Raw genomic sequence first — 16,131 nt, forward strand, 5'->3', positions numbered from 1 at the left:
CAAATTTAACCACTGTGCAACACACTGAAGTCACAAGACTTGTATCATGAAAAAATGTGCCCTAGCAAGTTACTTATTTTGAGTTTATGTCAATAAACGGAGAAAGATAAGGAATGAAAACTTCCATTTAATAAAGAATGGTATTTGTGTCATTTCTATTGACAAGTATGGGAGTCACCAGCTGGGCCCGCAATCTGCTCCTGCTTATGCCACCAAAGCCCCTGAGCACCCCACCAGTGCTGCGGACAATGCCACGGCTGCCCCACAGCCCCTGGGAACAGCATGGAAGGACGAGCATGGGTCTGGGGGGCCTGGCAATGCCCCTGCACTGGCACAGCTCCTCACTGAGCATTTTGGAGCACAGCCCCTGCCAAAAGGGCTCCGGCCCAGGCCCCAGAGGTGAGGCAGACCCAGACCCGCAGCAGGGGGGTGACCATAGGAGCAGCTGGCTGAGAAATTTGGCTCCCCAGGGTCTGCCTCCCTGCCAAGACCTTCCCCTCTTGCTGGGTGCCCCATGACGGCCTTGTGACATCGCAGGGCCATCGGTGACAGCACTGTGGGGCCGCTGGCACCATCACCCACTCAGCGTGCAGACAGCGGTGCTGCTGGTGACAGTCAGAGATCACGCCCAGAGCAGGAGCAGCAAAATGCTCAGCCTGGGGCTCTCCCTCATCTTCCTGCTCTTCATGGCCTCTCAGCTCCCCAGCAGCCCTGGCTGTTCCAGCCGGCCCTCCTGGGCCACAGTTATATGGGATGTGGCTCCCGAGGACCTGGAGCACCAGGGCATTGGCACGGGCAGCCAGTGCTCCTACCTGCCCTACCTTCTGGACCAGCTGTGGTCCTCCCTGGCCATGCTGGATGGAGCTTTTTTGTCCATGGAGGTGCTCTATAGGAGCATCCCAGCCCTTTGCCTGCTTGGTGGGGTTTTCCTTGTAGGGATTTGCTTATGGAGGAAAGCAAGGAGATGCCAGAGAGAGGTGAGTATGGAGGTCAGGCAGGTCAGACAGTGCCAGGTTGCTGGGACTGCCAGGCCTTGGACTTTGGGTCAGTAATGGGTAGGACAAGGAGTAACAGCCCATATGGCCATGAAGGACTCAGTAGGACCCTAAGGTGCCCTGGGTCTTCCCCGGACCTCTTTCCACCCCTGGGAGGCAGAGGTGGGTCTCATCCTGAGAAGAGCAAACAGGGACAGGCTCATGCCTGAGGGATAAAAATACGGGGCCTGCCTGAGGCTTTCTTTTCACATCATGCTGCCTGGAGCAGCCCAGCAGGACCCAAAGTTCTCAAGAAGAGGCCAAGCCCAGCTGTAGATGTCTCTAACCCCCAAGGCCCATGTCCCATTCATCATGCCCCCTTTGGCATCTTGTTTCCAGGAGGTGAGCCAGACACCCTCAACTTCCTCAGGGATGTGCTGCCACTGCGGGTACTCATACAACAGCTATGAGGTATTACACCAGATGGAAGGAAACATTGTCCTGATGCAGAAGCACCTAAGGGAGCTGCAAATCTACCACCCAAAAGCTGGTAGGACTCAGAGAGCCAAAAGGAAGAGGAAGGTGGAAGACACGGAAGAGGAGGAGAGCATTTTCTCCACCTGCCTGGAGAGCCACGGCTCCCAAGAAGGCTCTGGGAGGGAATCAGGGGGGATTTCTCCCCAGTGAATAATGTGTGTGAAAAAAAACAATGGAGGTTGCGTGTATTGTCTACATCCACCCCTGGCACACATGTCCCCTGGGAAAGTGGGAGAGGAGAAGGAAAGAGAAAAAGAACACGAGAGGTAATCTGAAGGGGGGAGCCATCGCTCACCACCTCCCAGAAGCAGACCAATGGCCAGCCAGTGTCTGAGCAATGGCTACTCTGGTTTTCAACAGCTACAGGTTTTATTTCTTAGCATTATTTTGTGCTGTGATTTTAGCACATGTCTGGGAGAGGCCACCAAAGCTGCAGCATCACTCAGGGCCCACCCGGCTGGTTAAGCATGGGGCAGCATTGCCACAGCTGCGGCAGGGTTTTCCCATGCTGCATCTTAGCCCAGTGGCAGTATGCTGCAGTGCTCTCCTGGTGGCATTGGCAGTGTCCACCCTGGCTGTGGCAGTGGCACTGGCAGTGGTTTGGGGGGCTGCAGGCCCTGCTGCTGTCAGGCTGCCTGCTGGGCTGGGTGCAGGATGCCCGAGGGTGCTGCTGGCTTCTGTTTGCTTTACCTGACGCATTTACCTGATGCCTTACCTTGTGCACAGGAGCCTTAGAATAGGCTTGTTTATACCCCACAGGGTAACAGATTCCTTTTTTTCATCCTCCAAGTGTCTTTCTGTGAGCCCCAGGGGCCTCTGAGTGCCCTTCAGCTTGACCCAGGGCCATCTGATTGCCCTTTGGCTCGGCTGAGATGCCTCTGAACTCCCCTCTGTTCCACAAAAAAAACCTGCAAGTCTCTTTTTGTGTTCAGCAATGGTATCCAAGTGCCTTTCAGTTCAAAGCAGGTGAATCTAATTGCTTTCCCTGTGCCCAGGCACCTCTGATTTCCTACCAGGTCAACCCAGGGATCTTCCCATGTGTATATGTGGCAAGGTTTTGGCCAGTGGCGGGTCCCTTTTCAAGCTGACTATTGCTGGCTCTTATCTAACATGTGGCAGCTTCTGGTCTCCTCTCACAGAGGCCAGCCATGCAGCCCCACTTGCTACCGAAATTTTGCCACTTAAACCCAATGTCTTGTCATGGTTCCCCACAGGAACCACGTCTTCCTGTTCATTCCAGTTCTTCATAGTAGCTTTCCACGTGCATCTTGCCCCCTCCACCAAGAGGACCTGCCCCTTCTGCTACCTGTGGCCCCAGGTGAAAATATGTTGCCTATGGTGAAGTGGGCAGGAGGCAGCTGAGGGGATGTCTGCGGACAGTCATGTGGTCCTTTAATGATTACCTAATGACCTTGAGGGGTGGAGGGATGTGAGGGGAGTGGGGCCTCCTGGGTGCCAGGTTCCCCCCCGCACATCGGACCTTGCTCTTTGCCCTGTCCCTCCTCCTGGCCCCTTGCCTTTTGGGCCCAGCTTGGGCGAGTATAAAAGAGGCACGGGGGGGTGGGAGGGACCAGGAGACCCTGAAGCCCGAAGGGGAACTGAGGCACTCACACAGGTGAGGGTGAGGGATACATATGGGACCAAAGTTTCTGCGGGAGGGAACCACAAGGAACCCAAGCACCCAGTGGGAGAGCAGGATTATGGCAGGGATCCAGGTGTCCGAGTACAGGGGCAATTGATAGGGGATCCATATGTCCAGGGGGGTGTTCCATAGGAGACCCAGACACTTGTGGGGTGCAGGACTGTAGGGGACCTAGTGCTGGTGGGGTGTTCTGTAAGGGACCCAGGGGTCTGGATGGGATCTACAGATGACCCAGGTGTCCAGGGGACTTCTGTAGTGGACCCTGGAGTCTGATGGGGGCTTCCTCATGCATTTGGAGGGGATCTATAAGGGACCTGGCTGTCTGGGAGTGAAATCCACAAGGGACTCAGGTGCCCGGGGTGGGTTTTTCACTCATGGCTCCTGCAGTCCCAATGGCCCTGACCCTACTTACCACAGGTACTCATGGCGAGCTGGACGCTATGCGTGGTTCTGGTGCTGGCATTAGTGGCAGGGTCGGTGGGTGAGACCCGCTATGAGAAGTTCCTGCGGCAGCACGTGGACCATCCCCGGACACTCGGGCTCACGGGGCACCGCTACTGCCAGGTCATGCTGGCACGACGGCAAGTGACGGCCTCAGGGCGGCCTTGCAAGCCCTCCAACACCTTCGTGCACGCCCCGCCTGCGGACCTGGTAGCCACCTGCAAGAACCCTGCTGATGCTATGGGGATCCACAGCACCTCAACGCCCATGGGCATCACAGCCTGCCGCCTGCGGGGTGGGGACACCCGGCCCCCTTGCAACTACCGGGCCCGGCAGCTCCAGCACCACGTGCGTGTTGCCTGCCTGGATGGGTTGCCCGTGCACCTTGCTGGCACCCATGCATCCCCCGATGAGGCCTGATGTGTGGGGAGGTGGATTCCCCCTTGCTTCTGGCAGGGGCTGTTTTAGGGGCTGTTTTTACAATAAAGGTGGTGTCACAGGCCTGGGCTCCAGCATCAGCTTGTGGGGGGACCCTGGGACCCTACTCCCCTCTGGGTACCCTTTGGGTACCTCTGACCCCATCCAGGGTGGTTATGGCCACCCTAGGTGCCCCCATAAACCCTTGTATTCTCCCAACCTCCTGGATGCACCCTCTAGGTGTCTCTCACCCCTATGGTACCCTATAGACTGCCCACCATGTTCTCTGCCCCCTACCAGGTGCTTCACAACTTCCCATGAAAGGGGCTGGAAAGCAGCCCTAGACCTTTATTCCCCACCGCTCACTGCTGTGCATGGCCCCCGGAGCTGCATACCTTTTGTCTCGAGATCTCTGTGGTCAGTTTGAGGGGAACCAGATCAGAGTTTAGTCTCCAATGGGATCAGTCTCTTCATACAAGTGACGTGGCTGAGCTCAAGAGCTGCAAGACTCAATCTGTGGAAATTTCACTTAATTTAATAATTTATTTCCATAAGCTTTTCATTACTGGTTTGGGTATTGAGAAACAAAGATATAAAACAATTACACTAGCACTTATGGTAATGTCTTCCCAATGCTCAACCTCAGGCCAACACCTCTCCTCCCTCCTTGCTACTCTCTACTTCTTTGCTTTTTGCTGTATGTTACCCTCCCTCCCTTCTTTCTGAGGGATGGCGGGCAATTCAGAAGGCTGGAATTAGGGCATAAGGGTTTATTTTCTGATTCTCTTTGCTTCTTCTTGCTTCTCTGCTCTAACACAACTTTCTCGGTGTCCTGCAGTCTCTTTGGGGCAATTCCTGTTCTGGTGTAGGTTGCACCTGGTCTGTAATCCCTTTGTGTTCATACCTGTTCTGACATTGCTTCCTCCAAGGGCAGCAGAGCCTTTGAGTAAATATGTGCTCATACATGGGTCACCCATGGGCTGCAGTTCCCTTGGAGCTGTATCTCCTTTGGTATAGCTTCCTCCATAGGCCTAGTCCTGGTTTAAAGCCCTAGTTTCAGCTGGAGCCTGTGCCATAAATATCAGAAAAGGACTTGGTGAGTCAGGCGCATAGAGCTGGGGGCAGACAGGCCTCCTGCTCCTGCTGCCCATGGCCACCTTGGTTCCTTTTTCCCTGGTTTGGTGGAGAAGTTGGATGAAGTTGGCCTGGAAAACTGGCACCTCCGGCATCTCTTCTGTCCACGGGCTTGCTTGGCTAGGGTGGAGCCGGCTATCCTTCCCTCCTGATTCCTCTTGTCCCAGTGCCATCTCCATGGGCTTCAGGGCAGGCTGCAGCAGTTTGTCTCCATAGCTGGAGTAAAGAAGGGAGAGTGACAGGGGGTCTCTCTACCTCTACAAGCTCTGACTTAAAGCAAAACTGCTGGTGCCTGGCCTCTGGAGCACAGGGTGAGTCCACCATCACGGCAAGCCCCTGCTTTATGGGGTTACCAACTATCACTGATTAATGGGGCTGAAAACAAGATAGCTGCAACCACCCATCCAAAGACATCAGCATGGGGAAGGGCAGCACGAAAGAGGGGAACACAAGTACCAGAGCCACCCAGGACCCTCCCTACACGGAGTCTCCAAATAAATCCACTGGCTCTAACTGTTTTACTCAAGAGAGTGTGGTGGGAGATGACCAATGCTGCTCTGGGACTGGGAGTAAGGAACCCGAGTAGCTAAAACACCAGGTGGTGGAGTCTTAAATGAGCTTTGAGAGACCTCAACACTTGAACCTCAAAAGAGAAGAGAGAAGAGGCTGGGACATACGTTGTGTCCCTTACAGGTCTCACTGGGTTTGCTGGGAGAGGCACTGGAGGTGGGCTGCCTGTGTGGCCAGTGCCCTTACTTAGTGGGGCACTTCTCTGCGGTCCTGAGACCTTGGGCTTTTTTTTTTTTTTTTTTTTTTTGTAAATCCAATTCCTCTTTGGAAGAATACAAATATGTTGTTCATGACTTACTTTTCCCAGTGTTTACTGCCAGCATGCCTTTTTGTATCTCTTCGCTGGTCAGCAACAGCTTCCTTTGAATTTCCAGTAGTAAAGCACTTAAACTGGTGCAACAGACAACTTGTAGTGGCAACTTGGAGCTACAAACTTTCCTCTTTGAGGAATACCAGCTCCCCTGACTGGAAAAATAACTGCAGAGATCACATCAACCCTCCTGTTGGGAGCAGTCCATTAGCAGGCTGGATGGTGGAACATGGTAATAAAAGCAAAATTTATTGTTCAGGTCAAAGTGATGCAATACCTATATGAAAAATTATGTGTCTAATGACCACAGCCAGAGACCTACTTGTCTTGCAACCACAGAGAAGCCAGAGTCACAGTTACGAACCTGAAACAGAAAAGCACTTGTCTGTCTGGAAGAGCTACTTCTAAAGATCAAGCAGAGTCAGTGAATCCTGTAATATGGAAGACAGACAGAAGAAAAATCAGGGATGGATGAGGAAATGTTTAATAAGGCCTGGGTTTTCTCCTGTTTGTCTCCCACAGTACAGGACTGTACAGGTTTATCCATTAGTTATTGCTTCAAGGGGAAAGGTATCATGAGCTCCGTTGATGTCTCACTGAGAAAAAAAATCAAAAACATACCTCAAGGAAATCCACAATTACCTTTCCTTACTGATATTCTAGGAGAGCTGATGCTACAGATCTTTGGAAACTTTAAATGCAGGGTTGGTTGTTTTCCCTCTGCCAATAAGAGGCCTGACTTAGTAAAAAGGAACTGAGGAGAAGAGAATTTGTGTGGGGCCCTATGAAGCACCAGAGGCTCTGTAACCCCAGATTTGCAGCTATAAATAGCCCAGTCTCATGTAATTTCAGCTCAGTCTTCTCTGTGTACTGTGATGGATTTATGTATTGATTTTGCTTTCATGGCCAGAATGGGCCTCTGGGCCACCTCTATTAGATGCTATTTTACATGTCAAAAGTGTATTGAGGAACATGTTCAGCCTAACACATCCACTGAATGCCCTAGCAAAGCACAGAGCCACTGTACTAGCACTCTGGGAAGTAGGGAACTGCAAAATATTTGCAAAAGTGAAAGTAAGCAGACTGTAGATGCTGAGCCAACAGGCTTTATAAAGGTACAGGGCTGTCTGTGCTTCAGAAGTTACTCAGGAACTTAAAGCTGCTGAGATGTTTGCAGTCACAGCTGTACATTAAAACAGTGTATAAGAGCACTGAGGCAGCCTTTTAAATGCTTCCCACTGGCTACTCTCAAATTCAATTTGCACACAAACACATTTTTGCAATCGCCACCGGGAGGAAGAAATGACAAGCCTTGCAAAGCCAGTATTAGCAGCACCATTATGCATAGACTTTGGCCTAGCACCTGGTCGAGGTCCAAAAGTCGAGACAACGTGAACGTGACTGACAGCTACACGAAAGGAGGACCTGCTATTTGCTTTGCACTGGAGGACACCAAACTTCAGCCACAGGCCAGCAAGAGCATTTACTCAGGGTTCATCAGGCAGGTCTTTCTCAATCATTTCAGATAAATGCACCTGTCCCAACCGGACTTTCACTTCACGAAAGGTAGAAAAATTACTGTCACTGCACGAGCCTTTTTCAGAGCGTATGCACAGCAGTTTAAAAGTGCCGACACGGAAAATGGGTCAAAAAAACGCCACTTGAGGGCAGCACTGCTCCATCAAATAGTACTGCTCAGAACTCGAACTGCTTCTTTAGGAAATGACCCCAGACGTGCCCTTTGGCAACTTTATACTCAGAATATATCCATCCAGTTTTAAGCAAAGCTTTCAAGGATCCATTTTCCCTGAAGCTGAAGAAACTGTGAGAGGGTTTAAATCTTGACTGAAAAGGGGTTCCACATGGGTAGGGAGTGCCAGTGTACCCCTCAGGCACTCCAAGCACTTGGTACCTCAGAATAAATGCCTGCACATCTTCAAGAAGAGTTACAGAAGTACTGCTGAACAGAGCACACAGCAAGGTGAGAGGAGCCTCAGAGAGGAAACTACAAGACGTGTGTTGCAGAATTAAAGTGCATGATGATATTGCAGGACTTACCATCGAACACAGAAGACCTGAACTCTGGGAGAAAACAGATTTGAGGCAACATCTTGCCTAATGCATAACAGATGAGCCTGCAGATTCTTCCAGTTTACTGGCAAGGACTAAATGACTGCAAAATTAGCTGATGACTTTCTTTCTTCCCTTTCTCCCGCAAAATCTTGTTGATCTAAAAGTAGTATGAAAGATACTTTAGCAGCTTACTGATTTAATGATACTGCATATTTTTAGTATTATTTTTCACTGGTTTCTTTTAAATACCTTGCAGCCATCTGGAACCACAGCACGGTTAGTTACACGCTACCCTGCTCAACATCAGCAGCAAGACTGACTTATTTATAGAAGGCACCACTGTGCTTATCACATTCCCAGAAAACAAAAGCAGTGGAGCCATCCCTATACTGAACAGGAGCAGAGAGAAAGATCTTACACGAGCTGTCCGACTTATTTAGAGCCTGATGCAATGACTGACACTGTGGGTTGTGGTTAGTTTGCAAGTAAACTGAATATACTTACAGTCTTGCTAAAGTTTCTGTGTGCATGCAGCAAGCAGATCGCATGCCTATGCTGTTCCATGAGCTACTCTGACTGAAAAAAAAAAAAAAAAAAAAAAAAAAAAGAGGTATCAAGGGGGTTTGGTTCAGTTTGGTCGTTGTTGTAGTTCTGTTTTTGTAACGCCTCCTGCAGATGTCAATGAAAATGAGTACAGAGCATCCATTAGTATATCTTGATGTGTGCACAAGCAAAAGTTTTCTTGGAACCACTCGTTCTAACACACACAAACAAAAGAAAAAAAAAAAAAAAGATAGGCTTCTCTAGCAGTCCACACAGCATTGCTTGTGTACCCAGTGGTGTCAGGTGGAAACAGCAGCACTCACGCAAAATGTGCAGCAAGGAACTGGACTAACAGAACCTGAATTCTGCAGTGTACCTCATCAAGGTCACTTTTGTTGCAGAGTATAATAGTCATTTGCTTTCCAGACCTTAGTTCCTCAAGTCTGTAATTTGTTGTGAAACTGGACAGAGTATGTGTTTAACTTGGAAAGCTTTCACACCAAAAAATGGTCAAAAGGCTATGCCACTGTGCAAAGTTAAAGAAATTGCTAAGCATGCAAGCATACGGCATAGTATAAATATGATTCATCCTGTGAACCTGCTGCCAAGACTGAACATCCCAGTGCTGCTCTATGAAAAGTCCTTCCACTTGCCTGGTTCCTCCTCCACAGCCAAGGCTGGGTACCAGCTTTCTCAGAGACGGTCCTCCTTCCATTAAAGTCTGAACCACTATTTCACGAAGACCCTCAAGGTCCTTCTCCTTGCACCAAATATCCCTAGAGTCATCGCCTCCACTTTGTGTCTCCCTTTCCTGAGCAGCTGTTGTATTTTTTTGTTGTTGTTGTTATTGTTTTCTCTTTTCTATTCAAGTACACCAGACAACACAGTAGACCTGAAGGAAAAGGTTTTCAAGGCAAAAAAACAATCACCACTTCAGAAAGTCCGTTTATACAGCACAGTCTGGAAACAATGTATTCACAGTGTGTCTTAGCCTCCTTTTGTGCAGAAGACAGCCACCACCAAACCCTTCCTTAGCAGCTGGGACTCTGGATAAACCAACTTCATTAACAGTCACATCGAGCTGAGTGTGAGGGCCAGGCTATTTGCTCAGTGGTGCAGGCCATTCAAAAAGATGGGTTTTACCCAGGCTCAGACCAGACAGGAGTCACCAGCCAGAGGGACCTAGCTCAAAGCTACATCACCATGGGGCAGAGAGATTTCTCAGACCTCTCTGACTGGGGTCATGGCTACAATAAGAGACTTCGTCACTATCCTTAAACTTCTGGGGTTCATCCCTTTTTCCAGGAAGACAAAAATGTCTTTACCACGAGCAACAACGGGCCATTTACAGGCAGCAGACAGCAAATCTGTAATGGCAACAAGTAGCAAAAAGCCAGTAAGGGACCAGTCCCTGCAAACAAAGATTTTTTGCATTTTTCTGTTTTAATAAAGCCTTGCATTTATTTTTTAATTCCCTTCTTATTTAGGCACTTTCATGTTCTGCTTATCACAGCCGAATGTGAAGTCCCAAGGTTTCTAGTTGATTCTGCTTTTTAACACTGCCGGGAGACAGAAACTATCATCTTGTTTTGTGGGTGGGAAAATCCAGGCTGCCCAAGGTCACAAAGAAACATGGAGACAGGAGCTCCGTCCAAGCTTCCTAAACCTTATATTTTTTTAATAGCATTCCTTCCTATTTATGTGCTTTTCTCTAGGATAAAGACTAAACCCACTGCTCTGACTTTTTTATTTAAAATATATACATATATACTTTGCCTTTGATTCTTATCTTTCATTTTGCTGCGTGTCCTGCAAACTAATATATGTGTATCACATATATATCTTAAATATGCATAAGATCAGTATATGACGCATTACAACAGGCCACCAAAACTGTTCCTGAAGCAGCACTATACTCCACTAAGAAAGCAGGTATGAACTTTGGGAGTACCAGCCCAGGAATAGTGTCTGAGTCGTATCTGCCCAGATGTCATGCCCACAGTTTGCTCTGACACTGCTCATCCCACTTTCTGTCAAATAATTAATTCCTCAGGCAGGAACAGGGCTGTTGCTTGTGTAGTACATACAAATGAAGCAAATAAAGCTCTCTCACAGGTTTCTCTCTGGCTCACATGCTCACTTTAAGATCACACTTCCACGGCCCAGCAGCTAACATTATAAAATAAGCAGCATGAGCTGTGCATCACATTTCCAATGCTACTGTGGAAATTCATTTCTGCTTCTTGAAGAGCAATGACATTTTTTCAGAACCATAGCAGCGAATTGCTTAAATAGGCACTGCAAAGACCTTGAAAAATATTTACACAGCAAAGTTAGTGCTGGGCTCCATGAATTCGGCAGGATGAGTCCTGTGAAACCAGGCTGTTGCTGCATGCCATGCATGCCGGGAGTGGCGCGGAGAGAAGTTTTTTCCATTGCTATCACATATGAACTGCAAATATTTAATGTCTTCCTCTTAAAATATACCTTACAAGCACCAGTTCTCCTGCAGTTTTCACTCTGAGTCATTGTTTCCATCGGGTTTTGCTCCCTGCCTTCTTATAACCATTCCAAACAATATGGTAGGCTTGCCAACATCATGGTGACTTGAAAAGCTCTGTGAAGAGTAGAAACATTTGCAAAAGTTTTAAAATTAAAATTTCTTTTTTTTTTTTTTTTTTTTGAGAACAGATTTTTTCTGTAACATTAGGCAAAAATTTTGCTCTTTTTTACTGAAAAACAGTATTTTTAAATATTTTTAATCATTCATCCAAGGAAGGCAAAAACCTTTCTTCTGCCTCTCTAATAAGTAATTTTTTTTTTTCATACAGGGGAAAATTCCATGGCATTTCTCTTCACAATCACACTGTTCATATGCCTAAAATAAAGCAGCTATCAATGGAATAAAACAAAAACCAAAAACAAACAAATAAAAACAAGCATGAGCTTTCCATTTGAATTCACCTAGATTTTCTTACCTGTATCTCACAAAGTAAAAGGAAGAACAAAGTCTTGTAGACTGACTGACTTTGTTTTTGTGGGCTTTTTTTTTTTTTTTTTTTTTTTTTTTGTGGTCTGTTTTCCTACCAACTACCACTAGTGGCATTTTGAGAGCAATAGCAACTGTCTTCAGATCACCCTAGAGCTCAGTCTTCAAATCACCTTTCAGGTCTGACAAAAAGAGGAAATTTTGCTTTTCTACACAACACATTTCTGAACCAACATGCAGTTTAACAGCAACAGCTGATTTCTGTGATCTCAAGTATGTCTGTGATTCTGTTTTTCATCTTCTCAAAGAAAAAAACATTCAGGAAGAATAGAACTATTTCTTTATGTCTGGTAAGTGAAAAGGCCCTGTGGCTCAGGCTGAGTACTGGGGCTGATGGGCTCACCCTGCCCTGGCCTTTTGCGGAGGTGCCAGAGCCCATCTTCTCTCTGTCACCAGGAATTTAAACAGTAGGAGATCCCCACCACCACCACGACAAGCAAGGCCAGAGATGGGAAAGAGCCACAGCTTTCCATGAAGGACTGAGCTGAGATGAGGCCAAGCCTCTTCTGTACCTGGGGATTTTGCTCTGAAGTGCATCCCAGCATGACACATTTGGCAGCCCAAGGAGGCTCACATCTCAGTGCTCACTCTCACTGCCTGCAAAGCACGTGGTAATGGCCCAGGCATCTGGCAGAGCAAATAGCCAACCCCTAACTTTTTCCACCTGCTCACAAACCTTGGGAGAGAGGTGCTGCAAGGAGCCAGCACTGACGAACGCAAAAACCACGCACCTCCTCCTGCAGATACCTCTGTTTCCTTGGCTCTGCTCTGTTGGTTTTTTTTGCTGTCTGTGACGTGGTCCTGCCAGATATAAAGCAGAGACAGAGGAGCCCTTGGCTTAGCCTGTTTTCCAGGTGTCAGAGGCAGCCAGAGAAGCAAGGTGCTCGATGCGCTGGGCGGACCTGCTCATCCTTCTCCCTGCAGCCTGGTACCAGCTGGCAGCGTTCCCCTTCGCTGCGCTCTTCCACCAGCTCTGTGCCTCGGGGCAGCTCTCTCCAACTGCTCGGTACGTGGTTGCCACCTCTGCTGCTGCGACAAGGGCAGGTTGTGTCTGTGGGTGCTTCCTGGGTCTCTCCTAGCCAGAAATGCAGTGGGACGCAAGGTAGCGATTCCCTGCTGATGCGGGTATGGACGTGAGCTGTCCCGCTCCCCTCTTTGTGCAGTGGGGCCCGTTCAGGGTGGTTAAGGCTAAAACAGCCAGGCCAGACTCTCCTGTTGAAAGAGGTGGTTTTAGGGGTATACTGGGATGAGTGCATGGGCAAAGGGAGCAGGGAGGGAATGGGGACTGCCTCTGGCGTGACAAAGATAGGGGCCAGGCAGGGACTGCGATACCCAACCTAGTCCCCCCCGTCCCTGCCTTGCAGCTATGGCGGTAGCTTGGGTATAGCTTGCCTCAGACTACACCCTACCACCATCACCAGGGCTGGCACCTCAAGTGCCAGTTTCCCCAAAAAGCCAGTCAGAGGGCATCTGGTCTCTTCTAGGTACACACTCCTCCTCGCTGGAGGATGTCTCCTTGCAGTCACAGCCATGGGCAGCTATGCCGTGTTGCTCCTTATCCCCGCTGCTGCCTCTGTGCTCGTCCTCCTCTCCGCCAGCCCAGCTCACGTCCACACCTGGGTCTTTGGCCTCCAGATGTGCTGGCAGACCCTCTGCCACCTGGGCCTGGGCAGCTTGGTGCTGGAGTCAGGGGATGCCAGGTAACCTTCCAGCCCTGCCTCCCTCCCTCTCCACCTTTCCAGACATTTTGGATGGGTGGTGGCTCACCCAAGCCAAGCTCGTTGGTCCCCACTGATGGCACTGGGGAGGTGGGAGGGACAGCATGCATGCCCACGCACTCCTTCCAAGGCACCCTCAGCTTTCTCCCCTCTGCTTTCTCCTTTCAGGCCAGCTGTTGCCCTCTCTGCCATCATGCTGCTCACCCAAAAAGCAACATCTCTGGCCCTGGACATCCACGAAGGGACCGTTCTGCCCCAGGCAGGCCAGGGGCTTTTGCAGCAAGCCTTGCCTCTCTGCAGCTACCTGCTCTATTTCCCAGCCCTCCTCGGAGGCCCCCTGCAGCCCTTCAGCAGCTTTCGGGTCCAAGCCGAGTCCCTGGGGGCTGTCCCCCTGCCCCTGGAGGCTGCTGGATGGAGGTGCCTTGGGGCGCTGGCACTGCAGGGGCTGCGTGTGGGGCTGGAGGGCTGCCTGCCCCAGGTACAGGGCTGCTCCATCCTGGCCACCCTGTGCCACGTGTGGATGCGAGCCCTGCTCTTCAGGCTGTCCTACTACACACAGTGGGTGCTGGACGAGGCCCTCCTCGAGGTGGCAGGTTTTGGGCTGGAGGAAGGGCAGGGAGACCTTTCAGGCCGTGAGCTGTGGGTGCTGGAGACCACGCACCGCCTGGCTGTCTTCACCCGCACCTGGAACAGGAGCACGTCCCGCTGGCTGCGGAGGCTGGTCTTCCAGCGCTGCCCAGCCCAGCCGCTCCTCGCCACTTTCGCCTTCTCCGCCTGGTGGCACGGCCTCCGGCCCGGCCACGTCTTTGGTTTCCTGTGCTGGGCCGTCATGGTGGAGGCCGACTACCGCATCCATCCCTTCCTCAGCGCCTGGGCCACCTCCCGTGTCGCAAAGCTCCTCTACAGTGGCACGACCTGGGTCTTCACGCAGCTCATTGTCGCCTACGTCCTGGATGCTGTGGAGGCTGAGAGCTTGTCTGCACTCTGCCTGCTCTGGACTTCTTACAAGAGTATCCTTCCCCTCCCTTATGGTGTTGTGCTGCTGCTTTCCAAAAAGGCAAAGCAGAACTGAGCCTGTCCTGCACTACCTTGAGTGGATGGCTAGGGGATGTCCCTGTACACGTGAGCATGCAGTGATAGTAGCTATTGGTCAAGTGACCTCCAGAGACCCAAGACTGTCTTTTACTCCTGGTATATCCCCAGCTTTGAGGGAAGCACTGAAGCAAAGTATAGACGTCACCAACCTAGACAAAAGAGCTCCCAGCAGCACCGCTTGTCCCACATTTGTCTTGGGGTTTTGGGTCTCAGCCTCATCTCATGTGGAAAGCATGCAACCTCCCTGCCAAACTCATCAGTGCTGCAAATACCCAAGCAGCAGTAGGAGTGAGAGGCATGAGTCTGCGGTGCTTCTCCAGCAGTCGCCCCTTGACACTCTTCCCGTGGCACATGAACCCCAAGCTTTGTCCCAGCTGGATGTCTTCTGCAGTCCCCCTGAGTGGGTGGCATGCGTGGCCCCCAGGGTGTAAGGTCAGGGAACACAGATGATCCATCCCCTCAGCCACCTCTGCAAGGGATCCTGGGCACGTGGGCAAATAAGAGTTGGGGTCTACTGCCCAGGGCATGCTGAGGGGAGCATGGGCAGAGCGGGGAAATAAGCCAGCAAGGCCCTCAGACTTGGCTGTGACATTCAGCTAGGGCTTGAGGGTTGCTTTCCCCACAACAGCTGCACAACGCTCTTCTTGAGTCCAAGCACTGACCTAGGACCCAAAAGCCTGGGACTCTTTAGGCACGGGTACCAGAGGGGAAGATATCAGGAAGCCATGGAGCTAGGAGCTTCTGTTTACATGAAAGCATGAAGCCACTCACCCAATCTCAATATAACATAGCTGGAAATGCTACAAGACTATAGCTGGTCCCTAATCTATGGGGGATACTGCTGCAAGGTACCAGGACCACCAACACCTGAACTGGTCTCAATCCAGTTGCCCCAATTATTTTCCAGTTGCCAGTACAGCTGGCATTATGATTGGATTGGTCACGGTCAGACCCCATCTCCTTCGGTGTTAGTCCTGCAGAGCTGCCTCCAACTTGTTCCCTACATCCATGCTTTAAAACTGAGTCATCTCTTCATCTTACCTCCGCAAAACGTGCTGGGCTCCTTCAGACAGGCTCTCCGGCTGTTCAATCACTCCCCTGGCCAACACGAGACCACACGCAGCCAGCTGCAGCCAGAGATCCCAGCAAAGCGTGCGGGATGGTCCACAGGACAGTGGCTCCCAAGCCAGAAGGCTCATGCTGCCCGTGTTGGAGGGAAATGTACACAAGAGACAGGGCACAAGAAAGCCTGTGTATAAAAAATCCCTGACAGTAGCGGCTGGAGTCATTCCACATTCTTGCAGCAGGCAGGGACGTGCACAGCTTCCTCCCTAAGGGGACTAGGGGAAATTCATTGCAAACGGGTGCCCAGCCAAGAAACCATTCCCTCCCATCAGCAGCAACTGCAGCCAAACAGATTAAAAATCCAGGTGAGAAGCCTGGAAAAGATTCACAGAAAGCATGCAAAGTGTCAAAAATCCTGGGGAATTAAAATTCCCACAAGAGAGCAGGCTGGAGCTGGAGGTGAATGAAGGTTGGAGGAGAGTGCTCGTGACTTTCTCCCCATTTTCAGCTGGGATGGGGGTAGCTCAGATGGTGATGTCCTTCCTCAGCAAAGCTGATGCTGG

The 16,131-nt window shown here is 50.4% G+C and overlaps 2 protein-coding genes across 2 annotated transcripts; both read left to right on the forward strand.

Moving 5' to 3' along the window:
- Positions 1-3,576: 3,576 nt before the first annotated feature.
- Positions 3,577-4,014, forward strand: LOC311208978 (ribonuclease CL2; the record flags this gene model as incomplete). Its single annotated transcript, XM_084286028.1, has 1 exon — positions 3,577-4,014. One exon carries the CDS (start codon positions 3,577-3,579, stop codon positions 4,012-4,014), a length of 438 nt encoding a protein of 145 aa, XP_084142154.1.
- Positions 4,015-12,577: 8,563 nt separating this feature from the next.
- Positions 12,578-14,480, forward strand: MBOAT4 (membrane bound ghrelin O-acyltransferase MBOAT4; the record flags this gene model as incomplete). Its single annotated transcript, XM_084286814.1, has 3 exons — positions 12,578-12,696; positions 13,175-13,390; positions 13,577-14,480. 3 exons carry the CDS (start codon positions 12,578-12,580, stop codon positions 14,478-14,480), a joined length of 1,239 nt encoding a protein of 412 aa, XP_084142940.1.
- Between the last annotated feature and the right edge of the window lie 1,651 nt (positions 14,481-16,131).

This window comes from Netta rufina (assembly GCF_964035555.1).
Source record: "Netta rufina genome assembly, chromosome: 4".
NCBI lineage: Eukaryota > Metazoa > Chordata > Aves > Anseriformes > Anatidae > Netta > Netta rufina.